The sequence below is a fragment of the Dendropsophus ebraccatus genome, chromosome 8 (genome assembly GCF_027789765.1).
Source record: "Dendropsophus ebraccatus isolate aDenEbr1 chromosome 8, aDenEbr1.pat, whole genome shotgun sequence".
NCBI classification, from domain to species: Eukaryota; Metazoa; Chordata; class Amphibia; order Anura; family Hylidae; genus Dendropsophus; species Dendropsophus ebraccatus.
Window position 1 is genome coordinate 83,361,518 of NC_091461.1, and position 26,169 is coordinate 83,387,686.

At 44.4% G+C, this 26,169-nt stretch overlaps 1 protein-coding gene across 2 annotated transcripts in view; it reads left to right on the top strand.

The window, feature by feature from the left end:
- Positions 1–114: 114 nt before the first annotated feature.
- The window catches only part of UNC93B1 (unc-93 homolog B1, TLR signaling regulator), a 49,896-nt gene continuing 23,841 nt past the window's right edge, over positions 115–26,169 (top strand). The window contains exons 1-4 of one of the 2 annotated variants that reach the window (XM_069980781.1): positions 115–133; positions 4,447–4,505; positions 23,058–23,170; positions 25,641–25,785. In XM_069980781.1, the coding sequence (XP_069836882.1) occupies positions 23,075–23,170; positions 25,641–25,785 (241 nt within the window). In that variant the 5' untranslated portion in view covers positions 115–133; positions 4,447–4,505; positions 23,058–23,074. Of the gene's footprint in view, positions 134–4,440; positions 4,506–23,057; positions 23,171–25,640; positions 25,786–26,169 lie in introns of those variants that run through there. The other variant, XM_069980782.1, reaches the window with a different exon arrangement.

Below are 26,169 nucleotides of genomic sequence, written 5' to 3' on the forward strand. Positions count from 1 at the left end.
GACATGCGCAGTACTTCCTTCCTCCGTGGACGACCAGATCACGTGGTGCATTGACATTACGAAGAGCGGGGAGTTAACAGAACTTGTTGATGGGGCTTAGATTGTTGTCTACTTTACGTCACTCACCTTAGGGGTAACTCTTGTTTCCTATTCATAAAAACCATGGGCACAGACTATTTATGTATGGAAGTAAACACTGTTTATCCTTATGGGAAACTTGTGCTAATTATGGTACGCAACAATGTGAAACACAAATGTCCTTTGAAAGTCTGCCATTCCACAATGCTATGTAACTACTATGGGGGACATTTATTAAGTCTGATGTTTTCTGCGCCAGACTTAAAAATGTCCCTGCAGCTCCAGCACAACAGAGATTTAAGTAGAGGCAGACTGCCTTACTTAAATCCGGTGCGCACAGCAGGAAACCTACACCAGCTAAAAGCTGGAGTAGGTTTCCTGCCTATTTTTTGGCGAAACTAAATTTGAATTGCGCGGACTCTGAGTCCGTGCCCACCGTACCACCCCCTCAACACCTCCTCTCTGGCATACCCAGCGAAAAGTGCCCCCTATGACTTCTTTCCCTTGCTGACTTGGTTCACACACACAGTATAAAGCACTCTGTGTACCATCAGTGTTGCACATGCATAGAACGGTGCGGAGAAGCCGGTGCTGCAGCTCTTTTTTAGAACCACGGTGCCAGTTTGTTACTAAGGACCGGACTGCGCCTTGTGGGAGGAAACCCCTGCCCGTCCTGCTCCTACATCCAGTCCCATAGGCTGCTGGCACCTCGTGCCTGCTGCCTATAGGACGCCGGGACATGATCTCTCCAGCAGGCGTGATGATGATCCTTCCCTGTGGCGCACAGGCTAGAGCCAGAAGATGGAGAAGAGCTGCACCCTGCATCCACACAGGCCGGATTAGGTAAGTATGATGTTCCTTTTTTTTTTTTATTGGTGCACGGCAGGTGAAGGGCTTAGTAGTATATGTAAACTGTGTACTGGGGTGGGCTCCCCAGGATACAGAGAAGTCACAAACAAGGAAATCGACTCCAAAAACAGTTTAAACAAAACCGCATTTTACTGTCAGGATAGAAATATGTTGTATGAATACACACACTTTACCTATTAGCAAGCTCAGATAGGCTCATATACCTATTAATTCCCTGAATAAAGAGAAACCAATATGTTGTGGTGCGTTTGTGGTATAGCACAGCAGCTCACAATCTTTATATACTAATTACACTGTTTCTTAGGGCCCTACTCCACCGAATGATAATCGTTCGGTTGAAATGCAGTTAGCGATTAACGACCGAACGAGAAATCGTTGATCGCTTTATAAGACCTGGACCTGGATTTTTATCGTTGCTCATTCGCAAAACTTTCGCAAATCGTTCGCATTGAATAATACGTCGTTCGGTCGTTCGCAGTAGATACGAACGCAATAGCGAAGAAATTGCGAGGAAAAAACGATCACAAATACGATCATAAGTAACGATTATCGTTCCATGGAAATGAGTGAACGTTTTCAGGTCTTTCACAATAGCGGTCGTTTGAGATCGTTAATCGTTAACAATTATGCGAACGATAATCGTCCGGTGGATTAGGGCCCTTAAGCAGGGCCATTTCTAGGTAATTTTAACTACAGGGCGAATCTTGCGCCAAGTGATGTCGGGGGGGGGAGGGGGTTGTTGTTAGGGAGAAGCAGTGTGTGTATTATGGCATAGAGAAGAGTTATTCAACCCTTTTCAACTTGAGGCAAAAAAAATGTCAATCAGTGACTCACAGGTGACGTCTTTGGTCTGAGGCGTCACTTTCCCTTTTCCTCTCCATCCGGCCCGGTCCTCCATGATGATTTCTTGCAGCTACAATTCATCTCTTTTGAACCTGCCAGACAAACATCTCAGGCTCAGCACTTTTTCAACAACTTCCACTTTTTTGTGTCATGTGCCAAAAGTCACTAGGTATGTAGGTTGCCCCCTGTATGTAGGACACCCTGCTGTGCCCCCATATAGTAATAGTGCCACCTGCTTTGCCTCCATATAGTAATAATGTCCCTGTGCAGGTTGCCCCCCCCCCCCCCTCCCCCAATAGGTAGTGTCCGCAATGTAGCTAATCCCCTGAAGGTAGTCTCCACAGTGTAACGCCTGGAGTAGTGGATCCACTGGACCGTCACTAGCGTTAGCACTAACCTCACCAGGGAGCGGAGTCTAAGGGGCCGCTGGTATTCACCAGAGCCCGCCGCAAGACGGGATGGACTTGCTGCGGCAGGCGACCCCCAGGTCGCTACCCCTGGCTTGGTTGCTAGTGACGGCAGGCGAGGCATGGCAGGAGCAGTAGGCAGGCAGAGGACCGTAGACGTGATAGCAGGTGGCGGACAGGACTCAGGAACAATGGGAAGGCAGGTGGCAAGGACTAGGGACAAGGACCGAAGACAGGAACAAGGGACAAGGACTAAGGTCAGGAACAACAGGGAGCTGGGCCAAACGCTATGGGAAGCATGTAGAGGGGCAGGGCTGGAATTTATAGGAAGTGATTAGAGCACCTTCCAATAAGGGACGGACTGGCCCTTTAAATCTGAGACAGCCGGCGCGCGCGCGCCCTAGGAGGCGGGGACGCGCGCGCGCGTGCCGGCCGGCACAGCGGGTGACGGGAGCGGGGCGAGGTAAGGCGCCCCCCGGGGCCGAACTAGTAGCAGCGCCAGGTCCCTGTACATGGACCCCGGCAGCTGCATGGAGAGGTCGCGGCGGCGGTCCGGAGCACGGGACGCCGCCGCGGCCGTGATACACAGCACGTAGCAGGTAGGGATTCTCCCTAATAATAAGCCCACCAGTATGTAGTATTCCCTCTTTAGGTGTTCCCCCGTTAGTTAGCCAACACCACCTTAGGCATTTAGCCATACCCCCTAGTAACCCCCAACATAGGAGACATTCCAGTTTAGGTAGTTAGCCCCCCAGCATATAGCATCCCCATGGTAGACACTCCCCCTGGCAGTAAGCCCCCTACCTCTTTAAGACATCTCCTCTGTTAGTCAGCCTCACTCACTTGCTATGTAGGCACCTCCACTATGGTTTAGCCCCCTCACCAAAATGTAGGCATCTACCCTGGTAATTAGGTAAGAATCCCCTTGTTACTTAGCAGCAGCCCCTCCATGTCAACATCCCCTTGTTACTTATGTAACATCCCCTATGTATGCACACACGCCCTTACCCCCTCTAATGCAGCCATCTCCCCTGTTATTTAGATCCTCCCTATGCAGCTATCTCCCCTGTTAGAGCTCCCCTATGCAGCCATCCCCCTGTTAGATCCCCCCTATGCAGCTATCCCTCTGTTAGATCCCCCCTATGCAGCCATCCGTTAGATCCCCCCTATGCAGCTATCTCCCCTGTTAGATCCCCCCTATGCAGCCATCCCCCTGTTAGATCCCCCCTATACAGCTATCTCCCCTGTTAGATCCCCCCTATGCAGCCCTCCCCCTGTTAGATCCCCCCTATGCAGCTATCTGGGTAGGTGATAAGGTGACCAGGGGTGGATGATGGGGCGGGCGGGCCGCCGGGAGTGACACCAGCGCCCCCTAGCTGTCGGCGCCCCGTGCGGTTGCTCGGCCCGCCCTCCTCTACAAACGGCCCTGTTCTTAAGCCACAAATAACAAAACAAATGGCTGAGTATGTTGTGCTGTTCTTTACACAATACTGTATAATATGGCCTGTCACAAACAATAGCCCTGACTAAACTATCTACAGGCCCAATATCTGTCCCAGAAAGATTAACGTGCACGCTGTAAGTATGTCAACCCATTGAATGAAATGTGCAGATATCCGCAGCAGATTTCGCTGCAAACTCGCAGCGCAAAATCCGCTGCACATACGGTACGTGTGAACGTACCCTAAGAGTACAAACCCATGCTCTATGCTCTCAATGGCAGACAAACTCGCACCAGGGATGTACCAGGGATCACCAGCAGAGGATCAGAAGGGATCGCCAGCAGAGAACAAAGGATTACACAGTGGGAGCTGTGTGAAAGCCAGTATTGAGGTCAGAACTGACTTCAGAAGAGATAGCCGGTGATGTAGCTGTAAATTAACTCTTTGGTGTCCTGCTTTGGTGCCTAATCTCCCTCCACCCCAAATTTCTTAAAATCCCCTGTACTAAAATCTAGTGTTACTACAGCCATCTCTGTGGAGAGCTGTTTTGATTGTATAGTGGTTCCATGGGTGATATTAAATTTGCCCCAGCACACACATGTATAAATTACTTCTTGTATTTAGCAAGTTTTTGGTTGCCCACGTAACTCTCTAAACAAGAAAAACAGAGACAAGGAAGTGAAAGCAACAGTCTGACAAAAAACCATTCTCTCATTTGGTATGTAGTAAGGCACGGCTCCTTTAAAGCTACACCCCTCCCCTCCTACAGCTGCACACTTCCCTCCCATATCTGCTTCCTCTTTCAGAACAAGAAGTAAGAGAAAAGAAACTAGAAAAGAAGTGAATGACTCCACCAGCGTAACAGGTATCAGAATTCTTGTTTTCCATAAATAATAGTCTTATGGTGGGAATAGTTTCTGGTCAGTGTTGGAGGTTGCTTGGTTATGTTACTTGCATAAGGGGCAATAAATTGTAAATCTTGTGTTTATTAAAAGTATATAAAAATGTGTCAGGTTGACAATATCGCTCCTATGTTTTAGGACGTTCTGACCTTATTAACAGAAAGTTTCTTAGCCCTACTTCCACACTGCATATAGAACAGTGTTCTATAGTTGGCCTCTACCCATGACCGGCGATTGATTAGGTGCATTATATTTATCTCACATGGCTGTCAGTATTTTTCTTACATTTACTATTTTCAGTGGTACAATAAATCTACTTGTTTTTAATCCTTTTTGTAATTGTAGGGAACATAGCCTAAAAATGTAATAAAAACATGTAGGTTCCAACAGACTGCTGGTATGCCAAATGGTGTTTCTCTAGTGTAATATATAAACAGGGCTTTGACTTCTTCACTTGAGACTAGTGTGCTGAAGCCTATTCACATAAAATATTTTGGTAATTTTTTTTTTTTTAATCTAAAATCAGGAGTGGAAATGGCATGGGGAAAAAATAGAAGGGTCCATTCAAACGTACAGGATCTGCAGATGATTTGATGCTGCAGATTTTATGCTGGAGATATCAATTAAACTAAAATTAACAGGCACTATGATTGAAGCAACTTTACATAGTTGGACAGAGGCATCAATATCTAACATATTTCTAATTCACATAATTAAAAAAAAAAATTTTTCCTTGTGTAATTGAAGTTATAACTTTGGCCATCAGGTGTCACTGTTTCTGTTTCTCTGCCTGTTGGTAATACAGTGGTCCCTCAACTTACAATAGCTTCAGGTTACAATATTTCCAACATACAATGGTCCTTTCTGGATCAGAGTAACTTGAGACCAGACTCAACATACAATGGTACAGACAGCAAGGATCTGCGGCACAAGTGAATAGCTAGATGATTGACCAATAAATGTGGCAATTTTACTGTTAAACTCCAATATTGCTGATGTGCATATGCAGTGTCCGAGAGCGGGACATTGCTCTGTTTGGATTTTTTACGGGAGGAATTTCAAGCAGAAATAAGAATGGATTCCTCTTCAATTCCTCGCCTATTCCTCAGTGTGAACATACCCTAAGGGCCCTTGCACACTAAGCAATACACGAGGAATTGAAGAGGAATCCGCTGTTAATTTCTGCTTGAAATTCCTCCCATAAAATATGAACAGGGCAATGTCCTATTGTGTTTAATAGAATTTCTGCTCAGTTGTTCACACTGCAGAATTTTCGAGCAAAATTTTCTGCCGCAGATTGGGGTGGATTGCCAACGTCCCGGGGGATCGATCCACGCGTCCGGCTTGGGCCGGGGTCTGCGTCGTAATGGAGATGATCCCGGCTCGGCACTCGATTGCTTCCTGCTGCAGCAGCCGGAAGCAATCCAGTGCCTATCTCATTGATCTATGCTGTATAACTATACAGCATAGATCTCAATGAGAGATCAGGGTATTTATACTAGAAGTCCCCCCAAGGGGGCTTCTAGTATAAGTTTAAAAGTAAAAAAAAAAAAAAAAAAAAGTGTCATTAACCCTTTGAGGACCAGGCCCAAAATGACCCAGTGGACCGCGTAAATTTTGATCTTAGCATTTTCGTTTTTCCTTCCTCCCCTTCTAAGAGCTGCAGCACTTTCAGTTTTCTATCTACAGGGCCATGTAAGTGCTTGTTTTTTACAGGAATAGTTGTACTGTGTAATGGCACCTTTCATTTTACCATAATATGTATGATGGAATTCTAAAATTATTATTTATGAAGATATAAATTGGTGAAATGGTAAAAAAGAATGCAATATGGTAACTTTTGGGAGGTTCTTGTGTCTAGGTAATGCACTATATGGTAAAAGCGACATGATAATATTCTATAGGTCAGTCTGAACAACCACATGCCGGTTTACACAGATTCTCTAATGTTATATATATATATTTTTTGGCAATTAATTATTAATAAAATGAGTCTATTATGACACTTATAACAGGTGGGGTGTCATTTTTTCCGCCATGATCTCTAGTTTTTATTAATACCATATTTGTGAAGATCGGACGTTCTGATCACTTTTTATACAATTTTTTTTATATATAATGTGACAAAATCGGTAATCCCTGCACTTTTTCCCCTTTTTCGTGTACGCCGTTCGCAATGACGCTTGTTATATTTTACAGATGGGTTCACACACAGTATATTTCAGGCAGTATTTGGTCCTCATAGCAATTAAAACCAGGAGTGGATTAAAAACACAAAAAGGCTCTGTTCACACAATGTTGAAAATGAGTGGATGGCCGCCATATAACAGTAAATAACTGCCATTATTTCAATATAACAGCCGTTGTTTTATGATAACAGCAAATATTTGCCATTAAATGACGGCCATTCACTCAATTAAAACATTATGTGAACATAGCCTTTCTGTGCTTTCAATCCACTCCTGGTTTTGGTTGCTATGAGGACCAAATACTGCCTGAAATATACTGTGTGTGAACCCAGCCTTATAGATCGGACAATTACGCACGCTACGGTATATTATATGTTTATTTATTTTTTATATGTTTTATTTATATAATGGGAAAGGGGGGTGATTTTAACTTTTATTGGGGGAGGAGCTTTGGGGTAGTGTAATAGTGATTTTTACTTATTTTTTTTTTTTTTTTTACACATTTGAAGTCCCTTTGGGGGAGTTTTACATTCATTTATTAGATTATCTACACTGATCATTGCTATGCCACAGGCATAGCATTGATCAGTGTGATAGGCGATCTGCTCATTGAGCCTGCCTGTGCAGGCTCAGTGAACAGATCGCCGATCGGACTGCACGGAGGCAGGTGAGAGACCATCGGCGGTCCGTTTTAACGATCGGGACCCCCGCAGTCACACTACGGGGGTCCCGATCGGTAAGTGACAGGGGACTCCCCGTCACTTACGCTTAAATGCTGGGCCGCGCGGCGGTTATTGAGACGTATATGGGCTCAGTAAGTGAACGTCAATCTAGCAGATCGGCACTTAAGGAGTTAATGACACGCTGCAGCGCGATTGCTTACTGCAGCCGGATCCCACCTCCTATGAAGCATGCTCCGCAGAAGCAGAAGAAACACCCAGGACGTACAGTTACACCCTGGGTCATTTGGTGACAGACTTCCATGGCATAACTGTACGTCTAGGGTCGTCTAGGGGTTAATAATAAAAAATAAAAAAACCTCCCCTAATAAAAGTGTGAATCACTCCCCTTTTCACATGTTATAAATAAAAATAAATAAACATGTTTTGGATCGCCGCGTGCGTAATCGCCTGAACTGTTAATTAATCACATTCCTGGTAAAAGGCGCAAGCGCCAAAAAATCCCGGAGTGCAAAATTGCGCATTTTTGGTCGCATCAAATTTAGAAACATTATAATAAAAAGCTATCAAAAAGTCGGATATGCACAATCTAAGTACCGATAGAAAGTACAGATCATGACGCAAAAAATGACGCCTAACACAGCCCCATAGACAAAAGGATAAAAGCGCTATAAGCATGGGAATGGAGCAATTTTTAGGAATATTTATTAACAATAGTTAAAATTACAAGCCATCACATAATATAAAAGTTATACATGTTACATATTGTAATTGTAATGACTTGAGGAACATATATAACAACTCAGTTTTACCCCAGGGCGAACGGCGTAAAAAAATACCCTTTAAATAAAAGAAATGCGTTTTTTTTTCAATTTCACCACACATTGAATTTTTTCCTGCTTTTGCAGTGTACTTTACTTTACTTAAAAAATTCAGCCTGTCATTGCAAAGTACAATTAGTGGCGCAAAAAATAAGGGTTCATGTGGATTTCTAGGTGAACAAATACAAGTTCTATGGCCTTTTAAGCAGGAAAAAACGAAAACGCAAAAATTAAAATTGGCCCGGTCCTCTAAGGGTTAATTAAAATAAAAACATGATGCTCGAACTCCCAGCAGCAGCTATGTCTGCACCCTTTAAGAATTACTGTCATTTGAATTAAAGGGGTACTCCTGCCAAAATTCATATCTTATTGTATTGCCCCATAAAAGTTATATAACATCTAAATATACTGTCACTACCCCTTCTGGCAGCATAGTGCTATACTATCTGTACTTATCGCGACCGGAAGTCTTGAACTCTATAGAAAAAATGCTTTCGTCTCATCTTGCTGGCTAGGATCATGCACCATCTTGGGTCAGTGAAACGTCTGCTTGGTGGCCCTGGTCCTAGCGTTGGGGCATGTAAGAGACTAGGAGGCCGCCTTTTCCCTGCCCCACTTCCCGTCTCTTGTAAGACTTGGTAACTGAGCAGATAGTGACGGCCACTGCCTCTGTATTTGCTGTTACCAAGTCTCGCAAGAGACGGGAAGTGGGGCCGGGAAAAGGCGGCCTCCTAGTCTCTTACATGCCCCAATGCTAGGACCAGGCCACCAAGCAGACACGTCACTGAACCAAGATGGCGCCCGATCCTAGCCAGCAGGACATGACAAAAGCATTTTTCTATAGAGTTTAAGACTGAAGATAATGAGTGCAGATAATATAGCTGCCAGAAGCGGTATAGACAGTATATTTACATGTTATATAACTTTTGTGGGGCAATACAATAGTTAAGCATCAATTATGGCCGGAGTACCCCTTTAACTTTTGACATGTGTGTGCAATATGTATGAAGTTTAGACTGGTCAGGGTCTAAACCCCATCCAATCCTTAGCTATAGCCAAGTAAAGTGTACAGTAGCATGGTTCACTCGCCAGCTCAGCATACAGTCCAGCTCATCACAGGAAATAAGCTCCATAGACTATAATTGAGCCTTTCTCCCATAATCAGTTGCACTGTAAAGCCCCCAATTACACGGGGCGACTGTGAGGAGCTGTCAGCGCTCGTTTGCTCCTCGTTCCCCGCTCGCTGATGGTGCTATTACACATGTCGGTAGCAAGCGGCGAGTGCGGAGGAGCTGCCTGGGTGATTGCTTGATCATCCGGGCAGCCCATAGAGGATAGCGGCGGTCTGCTGCCTCCTATTCCACGGGGAAACAGCAGCAGATGGCTACTATCATTGTCGTTTATCTTTCAACATGTTGAAAGACAAACGACAGCAACGATCAGCCAACATCAACCCTGCTGATCTGTCACTGTAGACGCCTCGCTCCTCATTCCTACAAAAATAAGAACAGCGCTGAAATGAGGAACGAGGAGGCTACAGTGACAGATCAGCAGGGACATATGGACGAATCCTACATATCTACAGGTTATATACATGTACACACACACACACACATGCACTTTACATACTGTATATCATACACACAGACATACAGTATACATTACATACAGTCACACTTTACACAGATATACAGTACACACTTATGCACATTACATACTTACATCCATAATAACACACACAGGTGCACTTTACATACTATATATCATACACAGACATACAGTATACATTACGTACAGTCACACTTTACACAGATATATACACTTATGCAGATTACTTACATCCATAATAACACACACAAACACACACATGAAATAGACATTACATGGACACAGACACACACACATTACATGGACACAGACACACACACACATTACATGGACACAGACACACACACACATTACATGGACACAGACACACACACACACACATTACATGGACACAGACACACACACACATTACATAGAGACACAGACACACACACACACTACATTGACACAGACACACACACACACACACATTACATGGACACAGAGACACACACATTACATGGACACAGAGACACACACATTACATGGACACAGAGACACACACACATTACATGGACACAGACACACACACACACACACACACACACACATTACATGGACACAGACACACACACACACACACACATTACATGGACACAGACACACACACACACACTACATGGACACAGAAACACACACACATTACATGGACACAGACACACACACACACACACACACACACACACACACACTACATGGACACAGACACACAAACCTCTGGGTGCAGGGAAGCTCCATGTGCTGCAGTCCTCAGCTTCTCCTCACAGCTGTTCTGGGCCCCTCCTCCTCTTCTGTCCCGACATGAGGATAGGAGAAGACAGCACTGAAGGTAGTGAGGGGGCAGGGGAGTGACCCGAGGATAGCGCGGAGGGGGCCCTGTCTGTGTGTTGTAGAGACAGGACAGGAGGGAACTGTGTGCAGTACAGCTGTCAGGTCGGCCGTGACGTTTAAGTGTAAGTGACGGGGAATCCCCTGACACTTACCGATCGGGACCTCCGCAGTGTGACTGCGGGGGTCCCGATCGTTAAAACGGACCGCCGGAGGTCTCTCACCTGCCTCCATGCGGTCCGATCGGCGCTCTGGTCACTGAGCCTGCACAGGCAGGCTCAATGAGCAGAGCGCCGATAACACTGATCAATGCTATGCCTATGGCATAGCAATGATCAATGTGAATAATAAAAGTTATGTATGTACAAGTCCCCCAAAGGGACTTAAAATGCATTAAAAAAAAAAAGTTAAAATCACTAACACATTGCCCCAAAACTCCTCCCCCAATAAAAGTTGAAATCACCCCCATTTCCCATTATATAAATAAGTAAACATATAATATACTGTAACGTGCGTATTTGTCCGATCTAGCGTCATTGCAAATGGTGAACGGCGTACACGAAAAGAGGGAAAAAAGTGCGCAGATTACCGATTTTATGTTACATTATATATATAAAAAAAATAAAAAATGGTGATCAAAATGTCCGATCTTCACAAATATGGTATTATTAAAAACTAGAGATCATGGCGGATCATGACACCCCATACAGCCCTGTAGGTGTAAAAATAAAAGCACTATAAGCGTCACAATAGGCCCATTTTATTAATAATTAATTGCCAAAAAAAAGGATTTCATTAAAAAATATATATAACATTAGAGAATCTGTGTAAACCTGCATATGGTGGTGTTCGTACTGACCTATAGAATAATAGTATCATGTCGCTTTTACCATATAGTGCATTCTGTAGACACAGGAACCCCCCAAACATTACCATATTGCATTAATTTTTACGATTTCACCTATTTATATCTTCATAAATAATATATTTGGGATTCCCTCATACATGTTATGGTAAAATGAAGGATGCCATTACAAAGTACAACTATTCCTTAAACTAACAAGCCATTACATGGCCTTGTAGATAGAAAACTAAAAGTGCTAGAGCTCTTAGAAGGGGAGGAGGGAAAAAAGAAAGCGCAAAGATCAAAATTTTCGCAGTCCACTGGGTCATTTTTTGCAGAAATCAATAGTCCAGGCGATTTTAAGAAACTTGGGTTTATTAGGCAAATATGCCATTAAAAGGACTTTTTCCAGGTCCCCCCTCCATCCTCTTTTCCATTAACTGCAAAATATCAGGAAATTTTGACTTGTAGCATCAGACACAACCCTGTCTGTTCTATAGAGAGGGAAGGGGGGGAGGGGGGAGGAGGAAGTTAGTCGACAGCTGAGAGCAGAGAACAAAGCACAAAGATGGGTGAAAGCTGTATTCAGAGGTCAGAGAGGTCAGTGCTGACTGAGACAGCCGGGTCATGTAGTTGTAAATTAACTCTTTGTTGTCCTGTTTTGGTGTCTCATTTTCCTCTCTCCATAGGAGAACAATGAAGACAGGGGGGAGAGCTTCAAACTGCTTTTTCATGATAAAAATTAATTTTTCGGCTAATAAACCCAATTACAAAGTTTATTAAAATCGTCTCTACTATTGATTTCTGCAAAAAAAAAATAAAAAAATGTTATGCCAGTGACACTTTAACGACCGCAGGCTAGGCAGCTGAGGGGTGCAGAACAGGTGTGTATAGTGTAGGTGCACTATACTCACCTGATCCCGGCGTCCGTAGCGAAGATCGGCGGTCCGCAGCGTCCTCGTGTCTTCGCCGGCTGACTTCCGGGTTCCGTCGGAAATCTTTGGCTCTTCGGGCATTGGCATGCTTCGACAATCTTCGGCAGCTTCGCTTTACTGCCCCCTAGCAGCTCATCAGTGTATATTATACACTGATGAGTTGCTTTAGGTTAAAAACATTTTTTTTTTTTTTTTTTTTTTATGCTCCCTAACGCTGCTGAGTGCTGATCAGCATCGCTGATAAGCAACTCCTTCTTTTTGGCATAGGGACTTTTTTCCCCCCTATATCCTACCGCCAGTGTCTGCTGATAAGTGCCGCACATAAGTGCGGCATTTATCAGCAACTCCTTTCTTGGCGTAGGTATATTTTTTCGTACTGTAAAAAAAAAAAAACGTAGAAAACACTACATTACACCACACTACATGAAATAAAGTTTTACACTACACTACATTACACATTTACATACCCCATATACCAATCCCCATATAAGAATGGCCCCCAGGGTGTTTTCAGCGTCAGACACATACGTTATTATTGCCTCCGACACCGAAACAACCAGTGAGAATGAATGGGGGGATCCTTTTTTCCTCCATTCATCTTCATCCTTATCATCCAGTGACGTGTCTGGGGGTATCATAGCGTACGCTGCCCCCAGACACGTCTTTTGCGCCAGTGCCGTTGCAATAAGAGATCATGCAGTGGCGTAGCTATAGGGGTCGCAGCAGTCGCCCTGGTTACCGGGCTCCTACGCTAGAGGGGCCCGCATGGCCCCCCCTTGCCACTTGTCACACTGTCTCTTTAAGCATCCCGAGAAGCTGCGGCCGTGCACACTAAGACAGCTCTGCTACATCAGCTATCACTAAGACAGCTCTGCTACATCAGCTATCACTAAGACAGCTCTGCTACATCAGCTATCACTAAGACAGCTCTGCTACATCAGCTATCACTAAGACAGCTCTGCTACATCAGCTATCACTAAGACAGCTCTGCTACATCAGCTATCACTAAGACAGCTCTGCTACATCAGATATCACTAAGAGCTCTGCTGCATCAGATATCACTAAGACAGCTCTGCTGCATCAGATATCACTAAGACAGCTATGCTGCATCAGATATCACTAAGACAGCTCTGCTGCATCAGATATCACTAAGACAGCTCTGCTGCATCAGATATCACTAAGACAGCTCTGCTGCATCAGATAACACTAAGACAGCTCTGCTGCATCAGATACCTTGACTGCCCACACAGCTGCTATCTGCACCAATCACCAAAATTGCTGAGGAAGAGGAGGTCACACAGGATCGCACACAGACTATAGCCAGAGCAAGGCCGACCCCCCCCCCCCTTGTCACCCCCCGCATCACTGATGTCTGCTCCTCACAGCCCCGTCCCCTCCCCCACCTGCCAGCCGGCTCTATCCTCACATGTGCTGCACATCCACCCGCCTCCTCCGTCCTCCTCTCCGGGACCTCCTGCTCTCAGTCTTCTCTCCCCACCCGCCTCCTCCGTCCTCCTCTCCGGGACCTCCTGCTCTCAGTCTTCTCTCCCCAGCCGCCCAGACCTCTGTGCAGCTCCGGCTCCGCTGCATAAATCATTTCCTTGATAACAGAGTCTGGCCGAGCCGGACTCTATTATCAGAGAGACACCGGCAGCGGGGGTCTGCTACACACAGTAGCCACCCCTGCTGCATACGGAGTGGTTAGATGCCGCTGTCAGTGTGACAGCCGCATCTACACAAGTGCCGGCTATTTGAAAATGGCGCCGCTGGGAGCTGAGGGAGAGCCGCGCAGCGGAGGAGACCGCAGGGGGCAGGGAGAGGCATACAGAGAACACGGCCGGCGCTCAGATAGCCGCCAGCCGTGTTCTCTGCACTGTACTTTATGCACTGCACTATTATGCAGCGTAACATGAAGTATCGATACCAGGAAATCCTGGTATTGAATCGTTTTTTTGCCCGAAATATCGATAGTAGTATCGATATTTCGGTGCATCGTGCATCCCTAGTACAGTCCATTAATTATAGGGGGCAGTAGTGCAGTATATGAGGTGGAGGCAGTGACAGTGCATTAGAACATGGTGGCACATTAGAGTAATTGGATATAAAGTTAGATATGTCTTTGCCTGATCGGGTGAGATGGGGGGGCCCCAAGCTAAAATTTTGCACCAGGGCCCCATCAGCCTTTAGCTACGCCCCTGAGATCATGGTATGGCTTGAAATTCTACAAGCTCTGTGAGAGTACCTCAGGGTACACTTACAGATTTAGGGTACGTGCACACTGCGGATTAGCGAAGAATAACCCTTTGGGCATTCCGCAGCTGGCACCCACCGGCCGACTGATGCGGGTGCGTGCGTCTCCACCCGTGTCATAGACTCCATTCTATGCATGGGCGGATTCTGTCGTCCGTCCAAAGAATGAACACGTCCGTGCGTAGGATGGAGTCTATGACACGGACGGAGACAATGAATCTGCCCGTGCATAGGATGAAGTCTATGACGCGGGTGGAGACGTGCGCCTGCATCGGGTGCCAGCTGCAGAATGCACAAAGGGTTATCCTTCGCCATTCCGCAGTGTGCACTTACCCTTAGAGTGTATGAAGGAAGGGACACCCGAATCCAGCCCCCAGATGCCCCCCCATCCTCGGAGTTAGTGGGAAGATCGTTTAGGAACTGATCTTCCCACTGCTGGATAAAGGTTACCACCTGTACGGGGATAACTTTTATACCAGCACCCCCTCTTCCGGTCCCTCGCTGCCCGAGCTACTGTAGCTTGTGGCAAGATCCGAAAATATCAGAAGCAGTAATAAAGCCCTAATATTTAGCAGCCATGGAGCTGACCGAGCACCTCTGGATATGAAGGACCCCGTATTGTACCAGGGCAACATTTTCCAGGTGACGTCCCGCACACTGGAAAACGGGAGACCCTAGAAGAAGTGCAGAGTGTGGTGTAACAGGGGGATCAGGAAGGACACCATTTTCCAGTGTGACACCTGTCCTGATCACCCCGGCCTCTGCATACTGGATCGCTTCAAGGCGTACCACACCTCATTGGAGTTCTACATTTTCTAAATTCCTTCCCTTATTCCTATTTCAGGGGTCACGTTGATCCAGGGATTATTCTGATTGCCATTATGGAGTCGGGAAGGAATTTTTTTCCCTGTGATGAGGCTACTGTCGTCTGCCTCACGAGGGTTTTTTGCCTTCCTCTGGATCAACACAGGTTGAATTTGATGGACACCTGTCATTTTCAACCTTATAAACTAATAATTGGCATATTACCCCCAAATAAATAAAAAAATGTCCCTTTTCCCCTACTAAATAGGTATGGCCGCCATTCCCCTTACAAGCTTGCCATAATGCAATTACAAAGCCGCTGTGCGGCCAGGACATTAGAAACCCCCCACAAGTGACCCCATTCTGGAAACTACACCCCACAAAGAATCTAACAAGGGGGGCAGAGGGGATATGGCCCCCTGTGACGCGCACATTTGTGCCGTGAAAATAAAAAAAAAATTATTTTTTTATTTTCACAGCACATGTTCTACATATGTGCCAGTCACCAGTGAGGTTTATATGCTCACTGCACCCCTTGTTAGATTCCTTGGGGGGTGTAGTTTCCAGAATGGGGTCACCTGTGGGGGGTTTCTACTGTCCTGACAGCACAGGAGCTTTGTAATTGCGACATGGCCTCCATCCTCCATTCCAGCACATTCCATATGGCACATTATGTCCACATGTGGGGTATTTTCGTACTCAGGGGAAATTACCCTACACGTTTTGCATTCATTTTCTTTTTTAACCCTTTGTGGAAATAGAAAAAATCAAGACTAGACCAACTTTTAGTGTAAATTTTTTTAAAAATTTTTACACTAAATCATTGATCTTGTCTTGATTTTTTCATTTTCACAAGGGGTTAAAAGATAAAAATAAACACAAAATGTGTAGAGCAATTTCCCCTGAGTACAAAAATACCCCACATGTGGGGCACATTTGTGCCGTGAAAGTGAAAAAATGAAAATTTTCCCTTTCACGTCACATTGTTCCACATTTGTGCCGGTCACCAGTGGGGTCCATATGCTCACTGCACCCCTTATTAGATTCCTTGAGGGGTGTGGTTTCCAGAATGGGGTCACTTGTGGGGGGTTTCCAGTGTTTTGGGAGCACGAGGGCTCTGTAAATGCAACATGGCCCTCGAAATCCATTCCAGTGAAATTCAGCTTCTAAAGGCCAATTGACGCTCCTTTCCTTTGGAGGCTTACCCTGCACCCGCTTGGCACTTTATGTCCACATGTGGGGTATTTCCGTACTTGGGAGAAACTGCGCTACACGTTTTGTTTTGTTTTTTCTTTCTTTTATCCCCTGAAAAATTGAAAGCTAGAACAATGTTTTAGTGTAAAAAATAAAATTTTTCCTTTTTTATGCCACATTGTTCTGTGAAGCACCTGTGGGGTCCAGATGCGCACCGCACCCCTTGTTACATTTCTTGAGGGGTGTAGTTTTCTAAATGGTGTCCCTTTAGGGGTGTTTTTTATGTTTTGGCACCCCAGAGCCTCTGCCAAGCTGAAGTGGTACGGTCAAAAATGACTAAATATAACAGAGGCATTGAAATTCACTAGGCACTCCTTTATATCTGAGGCTTGTGGTTGCGTCAAACAACGCATTAGGGCCACATATGGGGTATTTCTATAAACTGCGGAAACGGGGCAATCAATATTGGGGTGCATTTCTCTGATAATAGGTTTACAATTATAAAAGATATTGGATTACAATGAAATCTCTGCACAGAAAATAAAATTTTTCAAATTTCTTACACACTTAGCTTTTATTTCTGTGACTCCCCTAAAGGGTTAAAAAAAACTTTCTGGATGTGCTTTTGCAGAGTTTGGGGGGTGCAGTTTCTTAAATGGGGTGTTTTGTGGGGCTTTCTAACATACAGTCCCCTCAAATACACTTTTATAAAGCTATGTTCACACTACGTATGAGTCCGTCCGTAGTTCGTACGCCGACGTACATGTGCGGCTAAAACTACGGGCGTGGGAAAAATCGACATGCAACCGGATGCGTACGCCCGTAGTACAGTTATGCTTCCCTAGCTTGTTTCGAAGCGATCTGAGGCAGGTCATTTACGTGGAAATCTTCGCCCAGCCCCGTCAACCACGCAGAACCTTTAGGATCGAAAAATCAAGTTCAATTTGGCTGAAATAAGTACTTCGTATGGGACCGCATGGAAATCCACGGGCGTGAGTTTCAACATTACCGTCCTCAAACAATGGTCTTGTTCATTTTTCGCGGTGTCGTATACGATCCGGCCGTAAGCTCATACGTAGTGTGCACTGTGCGGGCGTATATCGTATACTTTCAAGCGAACGCATCAACCTCAAAACTACGTGCGTATATTCGCGGTTCGCACTACGGGCGGATTCATACGCAGTGTGAACATAGCCCCAGACTGGGTTCACACTACGTATATTTCAGTCAGTATTGTGGTCCTCATATTACAACCAAAACCAGGAGTGGATTGAAAACACAGAAAGGCTCTGTTCACACAATGGTGAAATTGAGTGGATGGCCGCCATTTAATGGCAAATATTTGCTGTTATTTTAAAACAACGGCTGTTATATTGAAATAATGGCAGTTATTTACTCTTATATGGTGGCCATCCACTCAATTTCAACATTGTGTGGACAGAGCCTTTCTGTGTTTTTAATCCACTCCTGGTTTTGCTTGCAATATGAGGACCACCTGCTTAGGACGTAAGGGAAATCTAGATATTAAGCAAGGAAGGTTGTACAACCAATTTTCATATCTCGGTCTCCCACCCATTGTGTGCGCCAGGATAACGGTGGGTCCAACTGAGCATCAGCAAGGCTCAATAAGTCTCGGACACTCTGTTAGTTTTTGTAGTGTTGTTAAAAAATAACTCAAAAAGAGTTTTGGGTGATGAGAACTATGTTGGTACAAAAAGTGCCTGACTAAGTGTTTAATTAAGTCTAATTGTAAGAAATTGAATTGGATTTACAGTTTAGGAAAGAAATTTCATCCCCCACTGCTGATGTCCGCTATACAGACAATGCCTGCTGCCGAAAAAAAAAAAAGGGACAAATTTGGTCAGCTCTCCTAGAACACCATTCAGACTAGGCAGGAGCACGTTGCTATGGCTGAAGTTGCAAACACACAAAAACACAAAAAAAATGCAACAGCTCTCTCCAATGGCAAGATACAGACCCACTACAGACATGAAAATAGTTAAAAGCAGCCTCCCCCCCCAACTGCCAAAAAAAACTTCCACTAAAAATAATGAGGCTCTTGGTTACCATTTGGAAATGGTGTAAACTACCCCACCATGTTACGGTGGCCTCATAACGGGGCAGTCCTACACTGTACTATGGCCTCTCCATGGCATGAAAAACGCCTATGCTCTGGGCATGCAAGATCTGTCTTATACCGACACAAGTAATTACACCACCTGGGTGGGGTGGATGGAGTGCACGACCAAGTAGAGGCAGCCACTCCCCCATCTGGAACACAGGGAAAAAAAGGACAAATTTGGTCACCTCTCCTAGAACACCATTCACACTAGGCAGGAGCACGTAGCTATGGCTGAAGTTGCAAACACACAAAAAAATGCAACAGCACACCGCAATGGCAAGATTCAGACCCACTACAGACATGAAAATAGTTAAAAGCAGTCCCCCCCCCCCCCCCCAACTGCTCAAAAAAACTTCCAATGGTGTAAGCTAAACTACCCCACCACGTTACGGTAGCCTCATAACGGGGCAGTCCTACACTGTACTATGGCCTCTCCATGCCATGAAATATGCCTATGCCTGCCACCACCCAGTGAAAGAGATCAAGATTAGAGATGTTGCATTAATACAGGTGAAGTCATAACTATGTACCATGTTTCATGTTCCAGACTGAAAGAGATGTTTTTAGCTGTCGACAACAGAAGCTTAAGGGCAGATTCCCACAGCAATGTACCTAGGGATTAGGAACCACAATACGCCTGTTCAATCCATAACCAATTTTTCAATACTGGTTAGGACCACCATTGTCTAGTTTGATCTAAGGTAATAGTGAGTGAAATTTGGAAATCCTAAACCACCTTTAGCTACAGAGAGGTAAAGCAATTTAGAAGCAATTGTTGCTCAACTATCCTTTCAGACATATTTAACCAATAGTTCTTGGAAAAAATAGAATAATTAAATTGGCATAATTCTGAACAATTAAACAATTTTAGGCAAAATGAGCATCTTTATAGACACTATACGTAATTAACAGAAAACAAGCTGGAAGAGGGATTTGCCAATTTAGTCCTATTTCCTTAAAGTTTTCCCCTGGAAACCCCCATGTACATGGTTGAATGCCTTCTCTGCTTCTAAAGATAAGAGCAGAGAAGGTGTTCGACAGTGCCCAATCCAGTCCGCTATGTTTACAAACCTTCTGGTTCCATCTACAGGGTACGTACCCTTAACAAACCCAGCCTGATTCTGGCCAATTATAGAGGGAAGTAAGAGGGATAGTCTTTTGGGCAAGAATAATAGAGTAAGCTTTTAGATCCTTCTTTAATAAGGAAATGGGATTACCTGGCTTATCGCAGGCTTGCGCGGTTTGGGTAATACTATAACAAGGGCTTTAGGCAGGAGGGAGGGATCCAGTTACTTGAACATTGTAAAAAGGTTTTTAGAAAAAATGGACAAGTAGGGGGGCATAAGTCTTATATTAACCATTTTCATCAGGGCCTGGGGCTTTGTGGGGCTTTAGAGGTTGAATAGATTAAAAAATTCTGTATCTGGATCAGGACTGACATTTAGAATTGAGAAGGAGAGATGGAGGGGAGTTGTATTTTAGAGAGGAACGATAGAATTGACAAAGGATCAGGCTGGGCCGTCTGGGGATCTCCAGGTTATATAAATTAGAATAATACTCAGCTTTGTCATTTGCTATTTGATGGGGATTATATATTTTTTTATTTTTGAAATGGTAGAGAAAAGGGATTCTGGGTTGTAAGCACAGTGTTTTAACTGTGAAGCCAATAAAGCCCCAGCTCTATTAGCCTGAGAGTAGTATTTCGCCTTCAGTTTTCTGAGCGCTATCTCATATTTATGCATATCTATTTGATGTAGCTGAGCCTACAGTTCATAATCATAGTGGCTCTGTGTGCACAATGGGTTTGTTTATTTATTGTTATACAACATAACTATTGTGAAGAGTAACCTTTTCGCCTAACCTTAAAGCGAATGCACATGTATAGAACGGCACCGACGGGGGAAGCCAGTGCTGCCATTCTTTTTTTTTAACCCTGGCCCAGTTCCCACGTACGGCGCCGTTCTATTCCCGGGCACAGGCCTGGGCTAAAGCACTTAAGGTGGGCCAGCCCGCCCCCAGTGAGAGTACACCCCCTCCCCTCTATGATACAGCTATGGAGCTGCATCGTAGAGGGGCAGAGGTTTCCTCCCACTGGGGGCAGGCCGGCCTACCTCCAGTGCTTCATCCCAGGCCGGTGCTTGGTAATTAGGCCACGGCACTGGCTTCCCCATGCATGGTTCTATACATGTGCAGAACTTTCCTTTTTATTTCTAGCTGAGATGCTTATAAAATGGCCGCTTATATTTACACCCAGTGATTTAGTGCAAGCTAAAATACTTGTCATCTAAGACACGTATCCTTGTTCACAGCTGCAGTAGTCCTGAAAGGTTTAATGCACGGACTCTGCTGTGATCGTGGAGTTTGGCACTTGGTGGGTAAAAAAATGCGTTGTCCACCAGTGCAAGTAAATAACTTAAATCAGACTGATGCCACTAGCAAGATGTACAAGATAAGCTCTCGCAGCCCCGAGTAGTCTCGTCTCGAGCTTCTAATACAGAGGGTATTGGCTATGTGACGAGTGCCATCAGCTTGTGTCACTAACCCTTGCGGGCGTAGTGCAGCTAATGAATGAGGTGCACGGTACTAGCCAAGATCAAACGTGGGTAGCAGAGAGTGGACTGACTATACTAAAGCCTATTGGTCCAAGAGCGATTTGGTATACGCTCTATTGCACGCTCCCAGAGGTCCCAAACCCTTCAGTAAATCACGAGTAAGTTTAGATTTCAGTGCCTTCGCTGACATGCTTCGTCGGCATAACGCCGACCTTTTCCACCATCACTTTGAAAGAGTCGGCGTTTCTCTTCTGCGTTAACAGAAGAGAAACAATGATGCCAAGCACCAGCCTCCTTTTAAACTGTCCAGTGGTGTCATTCTTACTTAATCATGACAGATTGATTCCAGCCCTGTCCTCATCAACACCCACACCTGTGTTAATGGATCAATCACTGAAACGATGGTAGCTGGTCCTTTTAAGACAGGGCTGCAATAGTGTTGAAATGTGTTTGGGGGATAAAGTTCATTTTCTAGGCAAATATTGGCTTTGCAAGTAATTGCTCTTAAGCTGATCACTCTTTATAACATTCTGGAGTATATGCAAATTGCCATTTTAAAAACTGAAGCAGTAGACTTTGAAAATAATAATATTTGTATCATTCTCAAAACTTTTGGCCATGACTGTATATCAAACCAATGTTATGGTGGTGCACACATTGGTAAGGTACAAAGGTAAGTAGTACAAAATATTAACAATAACCAACACCCAAAGCTATGTACAGTACAACATCAATGGCCAATTTCCCTTGCCCACTGAGGAGAGTGAAAATTAAAAGGGAATATAGCAGGGTCATAGGTACTGTAGGATCCCTACATGAACCTGAACTGGAATACTTCAAGTTGTGTTGTTGTAACCACTGAATCTTAAAGAGCTACAATCACCTTTGTTGATCTGATTTAGGAGATCTGCTTGTTTTAGGGGAGGAAGATCATTCCGGATCTGTTGTGCTTGTGCTTGGGGATGAGGATGCTAGTTGCTATTCCTTAATGTGATGCACTTTCTGTCTCAACCCTGCTTGTTACAGACAAACTTGTGTTGAGGGGCAGAAGCAATGGTACCTAATGGTCATTATTAGAGATTAGCGAACCCCGAGCATGCTCGAGTCGTTCCGAACCCGAACTTTCGGCATTTGATTAGCGGTGGCTGCTGAAGTTGGATAAAGCCCTAAGGCTATGTGGAAGACATGGATATAGTCATTGGCTGTATCCATGTTTTCCAGACAACCATAGAACTTTATCCAAGTTCAGCAGCCCCAGCTAATCAAATACAGAACGTTCGGGTTGGGATCGACTCGAACCCGAACCCGGTTCGCTCATCTCTAGTCATTATACCTTTCAATTACACACAGAAAACATTTTTTTTTATAATTAAGTAAATTTCAAATATGTTAAATATTAATGCATCTGCAAAAATATGCTAAATTGTTTTTAATGACAATGCCCATTTAAATCTCCTTCCTATTTGGGAATATAGTCATATGTAGTGTTCTCTGGTTGTATCATGCATAATTAGATTAGATGAGTTCAGCAGCATGTTTTTCCTAGAAAATATTGTAGATAGTGTGTAACTGTGAATTATATGTGTTTGTTGGCATTACCAGTACTGCAAAGTTTTAATGCGCTGCTTATTTTGTCATTCAATTGTAAGAAACGTAAACACAGATTATGGCCCAATTTTATCATGATGCCTCCATTAATGGAGTGGCAGCTGATGGAGTAATGCCACAAGAAACCCCAGTATTTCATGAAGGAAATGAACAGGTAAGATGTATAAAGTTCACTAATAATAATATCATGAAACGTCACTAACGGGATCTTTTCAAAATCCATTAAAAAGCCCACAAATGGAATTGGCCATGAATAAATCAAGAAAAAACATACAGTTTTGCAACTCTACATATATTATTATGAACTGTATATATAAGTGTAGCTGTATAGTGGGTAGTGGGTATAATAGATTTTAGGCATGGCCTGATCGACCGCGCTGGCTAATTAACCATTCAGATGCCACTGTCAAAGCTGACAGCGACATTTAAATGGCCTATAAAGGGGTGGGGGTGGGGGGGGTGAGGGGGATGAGTGAGCAGGGAAAGCTGGAAAACAGCCTGTGCAATTTGCAGACTTTGTGGCCTAAGAAAATGTTTGTCTGGGAACTTCTGAAGGTTTGCTACTCTGAGGAAGGATTGCAGGGTCTTGTTTTTATAGGGTATAACAGCCAGCACTAGGGCTAGGCTGCATCCACACTGAAGCTGAGCATAGGGAAAGCAGATACAGAGATGGAGTTTGCAGGGTGATAACTGGTGGAAAAAATAGCATACACTAGTGATAGAATGGCCAGATATAGTCCTGCTCCTCATGTATATACGGAGGACAGCTTATCCTGAAAAGTCATTCTGAAATGACAGCTTATCCTGAAAAGTCATTCTGAAATGACAGCTTATCCTGAAAAGTCATTCTGAAATGACAGCTTATCCTGAAAAGTCATTCTGAAATGACAGCTTATCCTGAAAAGTCATTCTGAAAAGAGGCTACCCTCCTATGAAAGTAATATTTTTCCATAAATACCTGAACTGGCTGATTATGTATCAGCTCCTGCTATGAGAGTGAATATGACATGAATAGGGCATGATTTGCCAGTTGCACGTGTATAAACTTATTGCTCCTTTTGGGGGTTTATGGAGTAGATAAGGGTTTTCCTTATATGTGTTTATGCCTTTTATTAATGGGGAACTCCAGTGATAACAAAAAATATGGACAATATGCACAAAAAGCATATAGGTGCACTCACCAATCCCCCTCCAATTGTTTGACATTTTTCCCACTTGTCTGCACTGCTTCTAGCCCCAGATTCAAACTTTTACAAATTATTCAGTTTTACAACATGGCACCTGGCCAGGAAACTACATCTATCAGCATACATTGAACCTCAGAACCAACTACTGGGTTGTAGTATCTGGCCACCATGAGCTCGATCTTCTACTTTGCACAGTAAACACAGTATCTATCTATCTATCTATCTATCTATCTATCTATCTATCTATCTATCTATCTATCTATCATACTGTAGATAGATTAGAGAAAGAGAGAGAGAAGAAACAACAGTGTTACCAGTAGTGTAGCTACCATGGAGACAGACCACGCAGATGCTATGGGGCCCGGGCTCCCCATTGCAAAGTGTGGCCTGCCTCCAAGGCACTACAACACTGACAGCCGCATCCACAGGCACCACAGCGTGTCAGAGCGGCCCCCGCAGCCCCACCAACACGGTCCCTGCAGCACCACCAGCATGCTGTGTGGTAATATGCAATCTTCCAGCATGCTGTATTGGGGAAGCTGTAGAACTACGTCTCCCAGCATGCTGTGTGGTAATTTGTAGGACTACATCGCCTAGCATGTGGTATAAGGTAAGCTGTAGAACTACATTTCCCAGCATGGTGTATAGGGTAGGCTGTAGAACTACCTTTCCCAGACTGCTGTATAGGGTAAGCTGTAGAACTATATCTTCCAGCATGCTGTATTGGGGAAGCTGTAGAACTACATCTCCCAGCATGGTGTGTGGTAATATGCCAGACTACATCTCTCAGCATGTGGTATAAGGTAAGCTAGAGAACTACATCTCCCAGCATGGTGTATAGGGTAGGCTGTAGAACTACATCTCCCAGAATGCTGTATAGGTTAATATGCAGGACTACATCTCCCAGCATGCTGTACAGCACGGCACTTTGGGTCTCTCTTGTGGTTGGAGGCAGCACACATACTTATCATGCCTGGAGAAGCGTTCCTTCATTCTCCCAGCCCCCTGATGCACAAGTGACCCACTGTGGTACTGTGCCAGGCCAGGTACAGTAAGTATGTTAGTGTCACCTCTCCCCTATGCTACTCAGGACAGGCTGTTGTTTACAGATGAGGTGTTACAGCTTGCCTGCCAAAAGAAGAGACAGAGATCATGGGGGACATTTATGAAGTCCAGAATCTGCCCCATCTGCGCCTAAAAAAGGCATTTACGCCTTTTCATACATGTCACCCCATGTGTCTAAGAAAGAAGTCAGGATGTGCTACAGGCAAACGGCAAAATTCATGTATAAGAAACCTATTACAAACAAGCGTAGATTATGGGTGGGGATTGAAGGCCCCCCTTTAACAATATAGTACCCAAACCGCAGTCTATAATAAAGTGATGTCTGACAGACTTAATGGTTATATTATTATTGAGGGCAGCTTTATTTTGCAGCAGTTGGAAGAATTCTTGGGTGACAATGCAGATTATAATGAGGAAGCTGAGGAGAAGAGGTACTATAGACGGAAGAGGTTTCTGACAATAAAAAGTGTTATATCTGCGAGTCTGGGAGCCGCCATGACCTATGGAGTTTACTTAGGTAAGTTGAAGAATATTCAATTATTAACATTAATGTAATTGGATAATCTATAGGTGACAACATTTTACAGAAAAGCTCCAAAAGATTTCTTCTACAACAAATTCCACCTGACCAGAGAAATGTTGTAGGTAAACAGATGAGACTAGAACTGGCACAGCTGATAAAGTGAAGAATAGAAGCAATACACAGTGTAAATTACCAATTAATCTCAAAATTGATAAGAATAAGATTCTATTCACACTGGATTCTCATCCGTCTCTCCATAGATGGCGACATGGAGGAGCATGTGACCATGCCCAGCTACCCCAGTGTCCTCCACTGAGCCTGTATATGCCTATGGAGGAAACTGGGAGGGCAGGGCATGGTCACATGCTCCTCTATGTC